Source organism: Bos grunniens, chromosome 2 (genome assembly GCF_055505025.1).
Source record: "Bos grunniens cultivar Pamir isolate PY7600 chromosome 2, Bosgru_T2T1.0, whole genome shotgun sequence".
Taxonomy (NCBI): Eukaryota; Metazoa; Chordata; class Mammalia; order Artiodactyla; family Bovidae; genus Bos; species Bos grunniens.
Window position 1 is genome coordinate 102627856 of NC_141166.1, and position 15407 is coordinate 102643262.

The 15407-nt window shown below is 39.3% G+C and overlaps 1 protein-coding gene across 5 annotated transcripts in view; it reads right to left on the bottom strand.

Moving 5' to 3' along the window:
• The window catches only part of FAP (fibroblast activation protein alpha), a 77866-nt gene that overhangs the window by 20689 nt on the left and 41770 nt on the right, over positions 1–15407 (bottom strand). For 4 of the 5 annotated variants that reach the window (XM_086369902.1, XM_086369918.1, XM_086369893.1 and 1 more), the window contains 5 exons: positions 13522–13626; positions 13353–13423; positions 10692–10745; positions 8849–8973; positions 4007–4054 (listed from right to left, as the gene is read on the bottom strand). In XM_086369902.1, coding sequence (XP_086226028.1) covers positions 4007–4054; positions 8849–8973; positions 10692–10745; positions 13353–13423; positions 13522–13626 — 403 coding nt within the window. Of the gene's footprint in view, positions 1–1250; positions 1423–4006; positions 4055–8848; positions 8974–10691; positions 10746–13352; positions 13424–13521; positions 13627–15407 lie in introns of those variants that run through there. The other variant, XM_086369925.1, reaches the window with a different exon arrangement.

Here is a 15407-nt window from a genome sequence, read left to right on the forward strand (position 1 = left end):
AGGAGAAAAAGGCAACCCACTCCAGTACTCTTGCCTGGAGAATCCCATGCACAGAGGAACCTGGCAGGCTACAATCCACGAGGTCGAAAAGAGTTGGGCACAACGGAAGTGACTTAGCTTGCATACATAATTGAATCACTTTGCTATTCACCTGAAACTAACACAGCATTGTAGATGAACTATATTTCAATTAAAAACTCAAAACTAAAAAAATGAGTTAAATGAATATTCAGTTCTTAAGTACAATGGAGCCAGTCCTTCATTCTCTGTGTGCGGGTTCTGATTGTGGAACTGTCAAGGATAAAGGGAATCTATGTGGAACAAGCACACAGAGTGGCTGTAATATTTACTTAGACCATGTTTATCATTTTGCCAACAGATGCTGGAAGTCTGAGACAATCCACGGATGTTGCCTGATTGGGTTGACCTTGATTCCTTCTCTAGTCTGTTTCCAGTTAAGGACTTACTGAAATGACAAGTTGAATAGAAAAGATTATTAATGCTTCTACAGTCCAGAGTTGCATCTTTATGGATAGTGGATGAGCAATTTTCCTACCTCATGGAGCAAAATAGAATTTCATAGGGCTGTGAAGAGAGGGAGGAGTTGCAATTGGACTTCTCTATGTGGCTTTGCCTTGGAAGTATATAATATGGCAAGGATTGATACAGCCCAGACTATACCTTTTACCTTCTTTTACTCATCATTGTATACTCGATGCCCAGCATGCTCAGTACCAAGTACATGATATGTGGTTGTGTTCTCCGTATATTTGGAGACTCTTCATTATGATGAAATCAAGGTGTAAGAATGATAGATCACATCTGATTTATTTGTTAAAATCATGTTAACTATGATATATTATTCATTGATTAAATTATGTGAAGAATCTTCAGGAAACCTGATAAATAAGGCTATTCAATCAGCTGAGCAATTTTAATGAAAATCTGCTGTGTCTGAAGTTCCTAAGCCTCAAATGGGTCCTCCATGTCAAGTGTCAACTCTTCTATGTTTTTTTAGCATCTGGGTCAAGTGCTATCTGTTATTGTCCAATGACTTTACTTCACTTTGCAGAGAAAATATAGCCATTGCACTGTTTTCTACAAACTGTGGCAGGTGGATTCTTTACCAACTCAACTATCAGGAAAGCCCTATTTTCTGCAAACTTTCATAGAATTACATCAGAAATTTCCTCACTGTCTCTCATCACAAGGCCAGAGATTAATTTCCTCACCTGTCTCTGGACTCCACTTTACCCAGAGTGGAGGGACATCCACTCCTTTATGTCTTCAACCATGGTCTCCACATTTCTTCCATCAGCATTCAACCATTCTCAAATGTTTATCAGCTTTCAAAAGCTGATTTAAACCTCTATCAATCTCTTCCAGGATTATTCACCTCTTTCCTCCACTCATCAGTCAGACCTATTGAAAATAGTCTCTTTTTATTTACTTACCTCCTATGCAAACCTAAATTTACTTCAATCTTGCTTCTACCTCCACTGCTCCACTGAAACTGTTCTGACTAAGCTAATGCTCATCATTACTTTGTTAAGCTCATTGATTTAGGGCAAGTCTTGTTTCACTCTGAAGTGCTTGACACAGTCGAGCACTCCCTTTTCTTGAGATCCTCTTCTCCCCTGCATGCCATGAGTCCATACTCTCAAGGGTGTCCTTCTCCTTCTGTCCGCCCTCAGTCTCCTTTATAGGTTCATTTTCTCTTTCCATTTCTCATGTTGGTGTTCTGCACAATTTTACTCTAGGCTCATTCTTTACTACCCTTGCCCACCCTCACTTTCCCCACTCTGCTCTCTTATCCATTTCCACAAAGTAACCAGGTATTCCATAAATGAATAACTTTCCGATAGTTATCTTCAACTCAAACTAATCCTCCAACATCCAGATCCAAAAGTATGTCACTCCAGGACAGCTCCTTTTGGATACATGTCATCAGCACCTCAAACTCAATATTCAAAACAAAATTCATCACCTCTCCAAAAACGTTCTCTCCATTGTGGGTCCCGTATTTCAAGAAAAAGCATCATTGTGAATCCATTTGACCAAGTTAGACATCCAAACAGCATCAACCTCTCCCTTATATTTATGAGTCTTAAGATTGACGTAGTCATCATTAGGAAACATTTCTTAATCCCCTATTCCAGAGGAGGAGCCCTGCTAATATGCTCTCATGAATCTCTACTTTCCCTATCTTAATACTTTAATCCCACTGTGTTGTAACTGTCTGTTCACACTTTTGCATTCCCCACTGACCTGTAATCTCCTGAGAACAGGACCATCTCTAATGCAATATCTGTTCACTTTTAGGATGTATTTTCTAGCAAAGTGCCTGGTTTAATGGGTGCTTAATAAATGTGTATTGAATGAAAAATTTTGGCACCAAATGCAAAGAGAAACTACAAATAAATAGAAGACATAGAATCTGCTCTGAAAAGCTACTCTAAAACTTATCTCGTAATTGATTAAAAATACAGATTCCCTAGCCCAATATAAGACTTATTAAACTGGAATTTTGGAGGCGGGCCTGAGAACCTATATTTATAATAAACCTCTCTGGAGAATTTCATCATGGGGCAAGTTTGCAGAACTGCACTATAAAAGAATTTTCATTGGTTTTGAGAGTTAAAAACATGTAAATACATATAACATATATAGACACATGAACATTGTACCTATTTTGTAAGTACTGAATGAGGTGATAAAAGTTTTGTAATCAGTACAAAAATTGGTATCTAGCAGAAATATGAGAAGAATAGTAAGAAAGTGGAAATTCATTAAAAAAGAGAAGCTGACCTTTACTTTGCAGTCATGCAATTATTTCCCCCGGATTCAAATGGCTAAAAGTTATCAAGATTATTTTATGCAAATCAGAGATTCTGTTCTCTTTTGAGAACAAATGAGAATTACACATTTATGGTGATTTCCATTAAAACAAAGACTTAGAAATTTGAAACTAGTCTTGCTTTAAAATTTCTCTCACTGAAGGTTGAAATGAGCCAAACTCAGAAATACAATCTATTATTCTTTAAAGTATTTCATTATTAGACACAAGGTTAAAAAAAACAGCAAAACCCCCAAAACTTCAAAACGAAACTAAATTCACAGTTTCATTATTTCAATGCTTGTCCTGTCCTGAGCTCCTGAATGGACTCTGATTTTCCTCATTGCCTTATTTTCACCTGTGTGTAGGCCATTGAGCTGGCAGCCAAACTAATTCCAAAGCAGTCAGTCTCCTGACTTGTCACCAAAGCTGTCCAAGGACAATCACAGGCTTGAGTGCTGAAGTCCCTTTTTGCCCTTAGATTCCATCAACTTCAACCCCACAATGTCTCATAGTAAATCAAAAGGTAACAGAGAACCGCAGGAAGAGTCTCAGGGCAATTATACACTTGTATATCTCCGTCGAGAGTAAAAATGGTCATCTTTGAGCTGTGAACTATTTTTGAACCAATATCACGAATACAGGATGGAGGAGATCTGCCTTGATAGCAGTTGCAAATGGGAAGAGCCTCCAAATTTCAGGGCTCTCATACGTGGCAACAGTGTGATGTAGCTGTTAAAACAAAAAAGCTAGCATGATAGTCACCCTCTGCTTCGAACTGGAGTTATATCCGGAACTTATCTCCAGTTCGGGATGTTAAAAAAAAAAACAAAAAAAAAACAGGCCTTCTTATTTGGGAGGGAGAGTGTACTAAAAATCTTCAGTTTCCTTCCAATTTTAAGCTTCTGTGTTTTTATAAGGGTGATTGGCGAAGACAGGATTAATTCGTCTTACATAACTCATCTGCTTTATGCCAGGTTCTTACTGCAAATAATAATTAACTTTCATCTGGTCAGGTTTGACAAAGAATAGGTTGATCAATATAATCAAAAGCTATGCAATAAGCTATATGTCACTGTTCCCCTTGCTGGTGTGGGGAAGCTGTCTTGCTTTCTCTAGTGTCACAAGAGTCCAGGATTTCTTAAGACTACAGCATGTAGGAGACAGTACCTTGGTCGGTGCGGCCATCATGAAGGGTGGAAATGGGGAGGCCTGGGCCTGTGCAGAGGATGAAACAAAAGCATGGCTTAGTTTTCAAATAACATTTAGCTTTCAGTAAGAATTGCTGGTTGTATTTATGATTGCTGTCAAGCTCAGTTACCTCTTTTAATTATGCAACTATTTTTTTTTCTCTCATAAAGAAGTAAACATTCCCTTTTAAGTTACATTCAAACAATACATGAGACCAGAGCCCAGTCAAAGAACAGTCATAGGAGAATAGTTGCTTGTATATATTTCCAAGAGTGATCCTAAATAGTCAGTATCTAATTACACAAATGGGAAGCGGCAGTGATAAATGGCCTTCTGGGAAGATATGCTGTATGGGCCAGTTTTAGCTGTGTCTTTAACTTCACCAATACTCAGATTATATTTTCAATTTTGCTTCCTGGTTCAATGTTCAGTTTATTTTGGTAGGTTGAGCTCAGCAACTTTTTTTTGCTTTCACTTGATTGCTATGAAATTAGTCGCACAGTTGTGTCCGACTCTTTGCAATTCCATGGACTGCAGCCTGTCCAGCTTCTCCGTCCGTGGAATTCTCCAGGCAAGAGTACTGGAGTGGGTTGCCATTTCCTTCTCCAGGGGATCTTCCTGACCCAGGGATCGAACCCGGGTCTCCTGCATTTCAGGCAGATTCTTTACCAGCTGGTTCTCTAGGAAAGCCCCCTTAATTGCTATAGGCAGAAATTAATTTATACAGAAAATATTTCCTGTTCAAAATGCTGTGACAGGACACATTCCCTATGAAACAGACCTAGAAGGAGGTCTGTTTTGTGCACCAAAAGTTCGTCTGGGGTGCTGTATTAGGATCCCAGCTGTGGGGGAAGAGAAAAAAAGGGGGGGTACTGAGGGAAAGTGGGGCGGGATGCAGTCACAACAGAGACCTCAGCCAACCTCACTGGGAGCTCTGGAGCTGGCTGGCCTTTGGCGCTGTCTTGAATGGAACCAACTAGTTTGCCTTTTATCTCCAAGAATGGAGTGATTCTTGGTTTTGGCCTGAGAGACAAGTGATCTCTGGCTTGGGTGCAGCGGGCCCAGCTGTAAGCTTTTAGCCACCAGCTCTTTCAGCAGCTGGAGAAATGACGACTCAGTCCTGAAGGTAGGAGGTCTGAGTGGCAAACCAGTGTCCACCATATATTTTGACATGGAATTCAGGTTCTCTGTGCAGAAATTGGCCCCCTTTCTTTTTTTTTTTTTTTTTTTTTGATCTTAATTCCCCAACCAGGGATCTAATTTTTTCTCTCCTGCAGTGCAGCGGAAGCATGGAGTCCCAGTCACTGGACTGCCAGGGAAGTCCAAAAATTGGTCATTTTAACAATATCTGTAAATATTAAAAAAAAAACTATTACTTGAACTATAGAATAAATAATACCTAGAAATATGTTTGTAAAGTTATTAGAAACCCTGGATGTGAGTAGTTCCTTCTTCTGCCTTGCACCTGACATCTTTTGGCCTACAGAGAAGATGCTTTTGACTTGCTTCTCAGTGTGCTATAAGTGTTAAAAGTGGCAGGCCCCACGGGCGAAGCCAGAGGCTGTCTGGTTACACCCACATTTGTATGAGTAATTGTGATTCTGGGGTCTTAGTCCCATTTTCCAATTAACCTTTATAGGCAGTTAACCTTTCCAGTTAACCTTTATATTTTGATTTCCTGCCTGACTCCTCAATCTGACCTGAGAGCGAGGAGAAAGGATATCATTTATTAGGCTCCCTCAAAAACCAGCAATACTTACTGTGTGGAGTCTCAATTTTATAGAATTTGATTTCAGAGATTTTCATTTTGATTAGATTTTCTTCAACATTATTAAAATGTACAAATACACATTGTAATTTTTGTTAGCATGTAAGGTCATGTATGGATGTGAGAGTTGGACTGTGAAGAAGGCTGAGCACTGAAGAATTGATGCTTTTGAACTGTGGTGTTGGAGAAGACTCTTGAGAGCCCCTTGGACTGCGAGGAGATCCAACCAGTTCATTCTAAAGGAGATCAGCCCTAGGTGTTCTTTGGAAGGAATGATGCTAAAGCTGAAACTCCAATACTTTGGCCACCTCATGCAAAGAGTTGACTCATTGGAAAAGACTCTGGTGCTGGGAGGGATTGGGGGCAGGAGGAGAAGGGGACAACAGAGGATGAGATGGCTGGATGGCATCACTGACTCGATGGACGTGAGTTTGAGTGAACTCCAGGAGATGGCGATGGACAGGGAGGCCTGGTGTGCTGCGATTCATGGGGTCACAAGGAGTCAGACACGACTGAACGACTGAACTGAACTAAACTGAAGAAAATGAGACATGAATCTGAATTTCTAAACTTTAGTCAAACAGCACCCACCTTATGGGATGTTCATAGGTGTGCAGTTCCAGTAGGGATAACTAGCATATATCTTTTGTCCAAACTATGAGACAAACTAATGACCGACTGCCCTTGACACAAGTGGCCTGAAGGTGTGGCCCTAGTGGCAGAGTATTCTTTGCCCTGCTTTTGTTCCATTAGCATCATCAATATGATTTTACCTACTTCAGTCCTATTATCTGGGATTTACTCACCATCTCTCTCAGAGAGTTTGAAGTTACATAATGAAGCTTTACTCTTAGTCCTAAAGGGGAAGATTTCAAGGTTTTTCCTATGATGGTGCAGTGACTCATTTTACTGGAGCTTCAAAAACACCAGACGATGTGATGCTTCCCACACAGTATATTTTTTGCTAAATGGGAAATTACCATACTGCCGAGGAAGAGTGAGTGTGGAAAAGTCAGGCGATTCAAGTTCCAGAAAGGAGTCTTTCACCAACTTTTGATGAGAGATTAGTATTTGATTTCTTACTCTTCAGGGGGTACTTAGGCTCAAGAAGATCTTAGGAAGACACTAAGAAGTGGTATAGTGCTTTCAAAAAGCATTAAAGCACTGTACAAATGCAGAATACATAAACTATAAATGTGTTTGTATGAGTAGGGTCACTGATGTCTTTATCAGTAAATATATCAGCATAAAGGGCTTCCCTAGTGGCTCAGAAATAAAGAATCTCTCTGTCAATGCAGGAGATGCAGGTTTGATCCCTGGGTCGGGAAGATCCCCTGGAGAAGGAATTGGCAACCCACTCTAGTATTCTTGTCCGGGAAAACCCATGGACAGAGGAGCCTGGTGTTGCTGTAGTCCATGGGTTGCATAGAGACAGACACAACTTAGCAACTGAACAACAACAAATATCAGCATAAAAATGAGGCTTGGGGTGTGCTTTGCAAAAGGCAGCAATGTTTTGATCTCCCCTAGTTACCTAAGTTCGTTCCACAAACATTCTACGTCTATCATGCACTAACCATTCTTTTTTGGCCTTATGAATATAAAGATGAAAAGAAAGTTTATTCTGCCTCCAGGAGAGAAAATAGACAACCAGATGATTCAGGACAGTTATTTCAATGATACCCTGTGCCTGGCATGTAAGCTTCAATATATGCCGCACGAATACGTAGCTTGGGATGAAAAATGTTGCGCATAAATTGAGAGGGACATTTAACGTATACCTTGAAATGCTGTAGCCACAATCAGCACATATGGTCATGAACAACAATCTTTTGACTTTACAGAGATGCCACAGACCAAACCTTTTGTGAAAGTGTTGTATTAAAGTGGTATCTTGTGCCATCTTGAAGGGAGCATTTGAATTAAAATGCTTACTCATTTTCACATAGTCAAAAGAGCTGGGGTGAGGGTCTGGGCCCAGGTGATTGGACTGAAGAAGTGGCATGTCAGGGTAACCTTTCTTTTGGCAAGTAAAGGGAACCTCAGGGTCCTCTACACTGAGCAGGGATTGAAATCAGTCAGAGATTCTGTTTATATTCTGAGCTGCCCACCTGAATATCAGCAGTTGACACCAGAAATAAGAAAGGCATTATGTTTTGTAATAACTCCCTTTTGTTTTCTGTCCACCCTGAACTCTCAGGGAAACTCAGGGATTAATAGCGGTGGGGGAAGGGGTGTCAGAACAAAGAATGGAGGGGTAGATACGTTTCAGATCAGTTTTCCAAAATCCCCATAATGACTAGCAAGGACCTAACATATCTCAATGATTTATTGGTTGCCTAACCCAACTTTGCTATGCGTTCAAGATACAGATGAAAGGTTATGCATAAAATAAAATTATCTGGATAGAAATTATTTGTTAAATGGACATGTAACCTAAACAACCAAGAAACATCTGGTATATTTTATGGGCTTTTTTTTTTTTTTTAAATACTTGAATGAATTACTTTTCATGTTTCTCAAATTCAGAAAGGATATACTAGGTGACAAAAGCTTATTTTCCATACCCATGGAAGCTATAGTTCAAAGAATTGCTGGCCTCCAAGACAAACAGCTCAGATTTCTTTCCCTGGCTATAGGAGACTGTCATTTCTCCAAGCAAATGGGGCTGAAGTCCAGGAACCATTTTATCAGAGGATGCTTCTTTTTATGATATTGCTCTCACAATACAACGTCATGGTGCTGTGGTACATGGTGGGTACGAGGTTGGGATTTACAGCCAAGAAACTCTTACTCCCATCTGGCTCTGATGCTTACCAGCAGTGTGGACCTTTTACAAAAGGTCTGTTTCCTCAACTGCAAAAAATGGAGATAATAATACCTTCCTAACCTCCTTACATTTTTTCCCGTAAGCATTAGATAAGATAAGGCAGATAAGGTCCTCACATATAACAGGTGCTCAATAACCTGTAGCTAAGGATTGATCAGATAATGGTGACAAGAACAAGGAAAGAGGCAGAGGAGGTAGAGCGTGTGTTAGGTCCGTTACCTACCATAGCAGACGAGTGCGTAGTACTTGGCATAGTCGCTGAAACTTGCTGTGTAATATTGGCACCTTTTTTTCCTTAGATGGCAAGTAATGCACTTCTTGCTTGGAGAATGGCTTCCAATGCTAATTCTGGAGGGAAATGAAAATAAAACTAAAAGCTGAAATTTTGAGATTGTATTTATCAAAATGTACTACTCTGTGCAAAATGACTGATTTACATATTAACATCAAGCTCACTATTTTTCTGTTGCCAACATCATTTAAAGTAAAGGGAGAATCACAGTATTTTGATTTATCTGATCTTCAATCCATCTTTGCCTGAATAGGCACAGACGTTGAGGGAGAAGCCCTCGGCGGTTTTCTGGCGGTGGGAGAAATATCTAGCACCTCAAATGGGAGCGAGGTAGTCACTTCTCATAGCTATCAATCTCTTACTTTACAAAGTGGTTGAGAATGCATAGTTCTTTCATGTCCCATGTACCATCTCTCTCCCATCTGCTCAAAGCAAGTCATGTTAAAATAAATCACACATTATAGGAATAAATACAATGGCTGGTATACAGTACTAACTTAATGAATGTGTATTACATGAATTTTCTCAATACCTCCTATAATGTGTGCTCCCATGGCAAAACAGACAATAAAGATTTGACAGTATCACCAAAAAGGGGATCTCTTGTCCTTATCATATATCTAGAAGGGGAGGGAAAAAAGCCAAACAAACATGGTTCTCAGTAGATCTCATGCCTTTCATTTTATTTGGCAGGAAATCTGGGTTCATGGAAGCTCTTCTTGGAAATGCCCCCTCAAAATGGCCCTACACAAGCCAACCTGTACCTACCACTCTGGGGAAACTCTCTGAGTAGTTGGCTTTAACATACAACTCCCAGACCTTACCCCAAACCCTCAGAGTCTCATTTGGGGAGGACCAGGTGGTTTTACTCCAGGATGCAGCCAGAGGTGGAGTCCTGATGTGGCTGGTAAGTGTACCTGTGGCCACTGCAGTGTTCCTTCTACTGCTGCCCCGACTTGCCTTGAGCATGGTAGAGGGTGATCAGTCATTGCTATCCTCAGAGGGGGATTTTTCTCAACATATGAAAAGCTATGACCCAGAAGAGAACAGAGGAATGCAGCAGAAGGAAAAATTTATTTTCTCACTACAGTTAGTAGTAATCACATTTATATTTTGGTGTGATCTTGGAAAACATTAGGTAGGCAGTTAGCAATAAGGAGTCAAGTTCAGAATGCCCAGGTATAAATCCTGGCCCAGCAACATCACTGACTGCATAGAGTTGTTGTCGTGATTAAATGAAATTACATGTATCAAGCAGATAAAAATGTGCAAGGCCTATAGCAGACCACCAACCCATGGAAGCTATTGTTTTCACTTCCATATCCAGAAGGGACTATTCAGGGCACTATTCCAATCACCATATGAACAGAGATGAATTCCTTCTAATCATAATAGTCTCAAAGCAAGTCATGTTAAAAGAAATCACGCATTATAGGAATAAACACAATGCGTGGTATACAGTAGTAACTTGACGAACGAGGGTTACATGAATTTTCTCAATTACCTCTAAATTTAGTTGAAATGTTTAATGCCATGTTTACATCAGCATTAAAATTCCTTAATTTTTCTTTTTGAAAACATTTGGTTAGCTAGTATGTTAGGGCATATATTTTTATAGTGATGTAGTATACACATTCTCTGAATATTTTAATTCATAAATTAATTTTATTACATTTCAGCTTTTTAAAAATATTTTATACATTCTGAGGACTCTGATAGATTTTTATTCAAATTTCAATATATAAAAATATTAGAATGAATTGACATAAGTTACCTATAGATATTTCTTCTTCCAGGGTAGCCTTCAAATTCATTGCTAGAATAAAACCTGAAAATACATTCAGAAGTTACCAGATAATTATTGATGGCTAAATGGTGATAGAATTGTTCAGTTTAGTTCAGTCTCTAAGTCGTGTCCAACTCTTTGCGACCCCATGAATCGCAGAACGCCAGGCCTCCCTGTCCATCACCAACTCCCGGAGTTCACTCAGACTCACATCCATCGAGTCAGTGATGCCGTCCAGCCATCTCATCCTCATATATAGTAAACAATATAGTCCAACTTTAATGGAATGAAGCAATTAATTGGCGCTTATGTACACAAACTGTTGCTGTTCATACTTCTGAATTTTATGTACTCTGACTTATACATATATAAAATATATTTACACAAATATATTTATAAATTATAGGCAAAATATTAAATTATGTTGAGTACTCTTTTTTGGTTAAGCTAGGATGTTTGATTAATATCACTTCTTTCCAATCCATAATTAACAGTTTACTGATTTCTTTGTGCTATACTATTTAATTTTTTCTATGATTTTTGAATGTTTTGAATTTAGTTTACAGAAGCACTGACAGTAGATCACTTTTTTATAAATCAGGAAACTCATCTACCCAAGGATACCACACAAAGGGGCATGCTAAATACCCAGAAGCAAAACAAGTCACAAGAGAGCATGCTTGTTACTTAAGTATCTCGGTCCCAGTTCTAACCTGTCTTAACAAAGTGGGAAATCCAATTTAATGGGCATGATTTTCTCCTCTGTGAGTTCATCTGAATATAACAAAATAACTGACATTTAATTTTTAGAAAGAGCACAATAAAATGTTAAAAGTTTTAGGTTTGGTTTCTTATTTTTAATTCTCAGAACTTTTCATTCACCCAAGTACTTGTATATCCTCACTGAAACAACAACCTTGTTATTCCCAGTAAAAGGCACCAGTGTGCACGGTCATTGTGTCTGAATCTTTGGGGCCCCATGGACTGTAGCTGCCAGGCTCTCTGTCCATGGGATTTTCTAGGTGAGAACTCGGAAGTGGGTTGCCATTTCCTCTTCCAGGGGATTTTCCAGCCCATGGATAGAACTTGTGTCTTCTGCGTTGGCAGGTGGATTCTTTACCACTGAGTCACCTGGGAAAACCCCCAGTAAAAGGAAAAGGCAACAGGATACACCTGATTCCTACTATTAACTTTACCTTCTAAACCAGCATCCTCCTAAATGTCTTACTGACTTCATAGGACTCCAAACATCACTATACTCGCTTTTCCCACATCATCTCAAACTACCTGTGAATAAACTACTCAGATTTTTCCAAACTGCCTCCTATAGTTTTTTTGTTATGTCAAAGGTTTCTCAACTGTCTTTGTCTCTAACACTTAGAACAGAGTCCACATTCCCTCTTTCCCTTCCCTTTTCCCTCACAGCCACTGACTTACCTTTTCAGCCTCTGTCTCTCTTCACTGTCTGTCTGCCCTTCCTCTCATTCATTTAACTATTTTGTGCCAGGCACTATCCCATGTTCCAAAGATTTAAAAAAATGGAGACATAGTTTTCTCTCAGCGTCTGCATTTCATTGCCACTATTCTAGTTCAGGCTTCAGTCCCCTCAGGCCTAGATTATGACCATACCAGGGTCTTCTTCTGCCTTCAGTTTTCCCCAACCTCCTAAATATATTATTCCTGAAATCTCCCATTAGGTTTTATCTTGTCACTCATCTTACACGGGCAGTTTTAATGGCTGCTCCATATAATGGCTAAACTCCTTTGCTGACAGTTCAAAGAATTCCATGGATTGGCAACAGGTTTCTAAACAAATTTTATCCAGTGAAGCTGGACTAATCTTCCTCTTTTGCTCTTAGAATTCAAGCTAATGGCAGGGAAGTTACAAGAGAGTGCCCTAGATTTGGACTTTATTAGAAATAAAGGGGAAAAAAAACTACACATTCTTGATTAGAAATGTTTGATCAAAAATGCTTATTTTAAGATGGTCTATTTAGCCATCTATTTAAGATGGACTGAAAAGGAAAGACCTAGAAGAAAGAAGCCCCATGTTGAGGTTAATAATAAGAATCTTAGATTTAATATATTTTAGGTTTAAATCCTAGTTCTACCACTAACTATGTAGCCTTGCCCAAGTTAATTAAATTTCCAAGTATCAGCTTTCTCATCTGTAAAACTGGGATTATCATTTCTACTTTATATTATGTGGTACACAGCAATCACTTAATCAATAATAGCTATTACAGATAATAATCTCAAATGTATACAACAATGAATCACTGCAAGAATGTTTCTTATCAAGGGGCTGCCCTCATGGACTTCTGAATCTAGCTTATGGCTTCAAGTGCTAGAGGGAAAATTTGTCTTTAGGACCAGTTACTATTTTAAAACTTTTATACTTTTAATGTAATTATATACCAACTATCAGAAGAGAAATTACCACCTACTAAATGTTCTTTCCAAAAAAGGAAATTGTGTTGACTAATTATTAAAGAATGTGTAATTCAATGAAACCACAGCTGTCGGAACTACACTTTAGAATAAGTAACAAAAATGCTCTTAACTGAAAGCAGTGATGCTGTAGATTTCATCCATCCATCAGTGCCAATTAAAACCTGAATGGTGCATCAAGCTTCATGCAATACTTACAGTGAATCCTGTGTTACTCTGAATATATTTATGGCCTCCCACTTGCCACTTGTAATTTGAATAGCATTTTCCTATAAAAAGACAAACATTATGTTGTGTGAAGCTGAGCGTTATTTGAGCAACCTCAAGTGAATGATCTTTCAGGAGATAAATCTTGGAAGGAACATACCACAGTGTCTCTGATATAGTGAATATGTTTGTAGCCATCCTTGTCACTAAATATTTTGTAGTATGAAATGGTATCATGGCTGAACACTGGTGTTGAAACAAAGAACTGAAAGAAATGAACAGAGGTTATGTTCAGGAGACAAACCAAACTAAAATGATTGGTTTTTTAAAAGCCATGTGTAGTTACAAGTATCGGAACCACAAAGTCTTGCCTCCCCTTCCTTCCCGCACTCACACCCTAGATTCCTTCCTTTCAAATAGACAGCTTTTCTCGTGCTTCTAACAGGCACTTATACATTCCAACTGCTGCTTAATTGCTACTACATATCCTTGGGTTTATATTGCTTAGTTTGAATTTCTGTATTCTGAGGTTATGTGGTTTGACATGGTTAAAAAAAATTCACAAATGAATGTTGATGTTTAACTAAGTCAAACTTCAAAATGTTATATTTGACCAAAATGTGACTTTTCTGAATGCTGATAGCCTCTTTTAATTCTTGATTTGTTTGATATCAAGCACCTAATACTGATGATGCAATAAAGACATTTTAAATATTAAAATATCACAAACTGCTAGTCACAGCTTTTAATGGCAGAAAGGGACTTCTGGACTTGAGAGAAAAATGTAACCAATAACAAGACAATGAAAGGTGTACTCCTTGAGCTTAGGGAACAGACCAAACCTCACTGTTCACCTCTGACCTCTTCCCGGGGCCCATGCTCACCACCTGTAGGGAATTGCTGAAGAACCTAAGGAGTTTCTGCCACAGGTCTAGTGTGTCCTGAACAGAGCAAGCTACAACTCAGCATCCTGAAAGGTACAGATAATTAAAGTCCTGTAAATGTCCTGACATCAGATTTTAGCTAGTAGTTTCTCCCATTAGAAAAAGAGACTCATTGTACATTTGCTGGTTTCCATTTTTATCCTGGTCATTGGGTGGAAGAAGGATGGTAGCATGGTGAAGGGGCTCCATGAGGAAAGATCTATTCTACATCATACAGAGTAGATATTCCCGCAAGTTATTCCAAACTAGATTTCTTAGCATGAGTGCTTCCACATGACAGTGTTAAAACATTCAGACCCTTCACAATTGTCCAAGCAACAACAATCAAAAGACTACCAGTAGTTTCAGCTACAAACACCTAATTTGCTGACACTCATCTTGCCGGGACACACTTTACAGCAAAGGGAAGTAGTTGTAGGTATTTTTAATGATGATCCTGTGTGTAATCTGACATAATGTTTTTTAATAAAAGTCATGATTATGATTGAATGATATTAAAATGTAACTTTTTGATGTGGTATCTCTGGGGTCTAACTGCTGCTCCTGCTGCTGCTAAGTCGCTTCAGTTGTGTCCGAGTCTGTGTGACCCCATAGACGGCAGCCCACCAGGCTCCCCCGTCCCTGGGATTCTCCAGGCAAGAACACTGGAGTGGGTGCCATTTCCTTCTCCAATGCATGAAAGGGAAAAGTGAAAGTGAAGTCGCTCAGTCGTATCCGACTCTTAGTGACCCCATGCACTGCAGCCTACCAGGCTCCTCCGTCCATGGGATTTTCCAGGCAAGAGTACTGGAGTGGGGTGCCATTGCCTTCTCCAGGGGTCTAACTAGTGTCCCCCAAATTCTTTTCCACCTAACCCAGAAGATAACTGCTATGGATTGAATGTTTCTGTTCCCCCAAATTCATATATTGAAACTCAACCCCTATTAAGATGGTATTTGGTATCAAGACGTGGGGGCCTTGGGAAGTAATTAGGATTCGATGAGGTCATAAGGGTACAGCTCTCATGAATGGGATTACCCCATTTCCAAGAATTACCGGAGCGTGTCCTCCCCCTGCTCTGCTCTCCGCCATGGAGGATACAACAAGTTGACAGAAGAGAGCT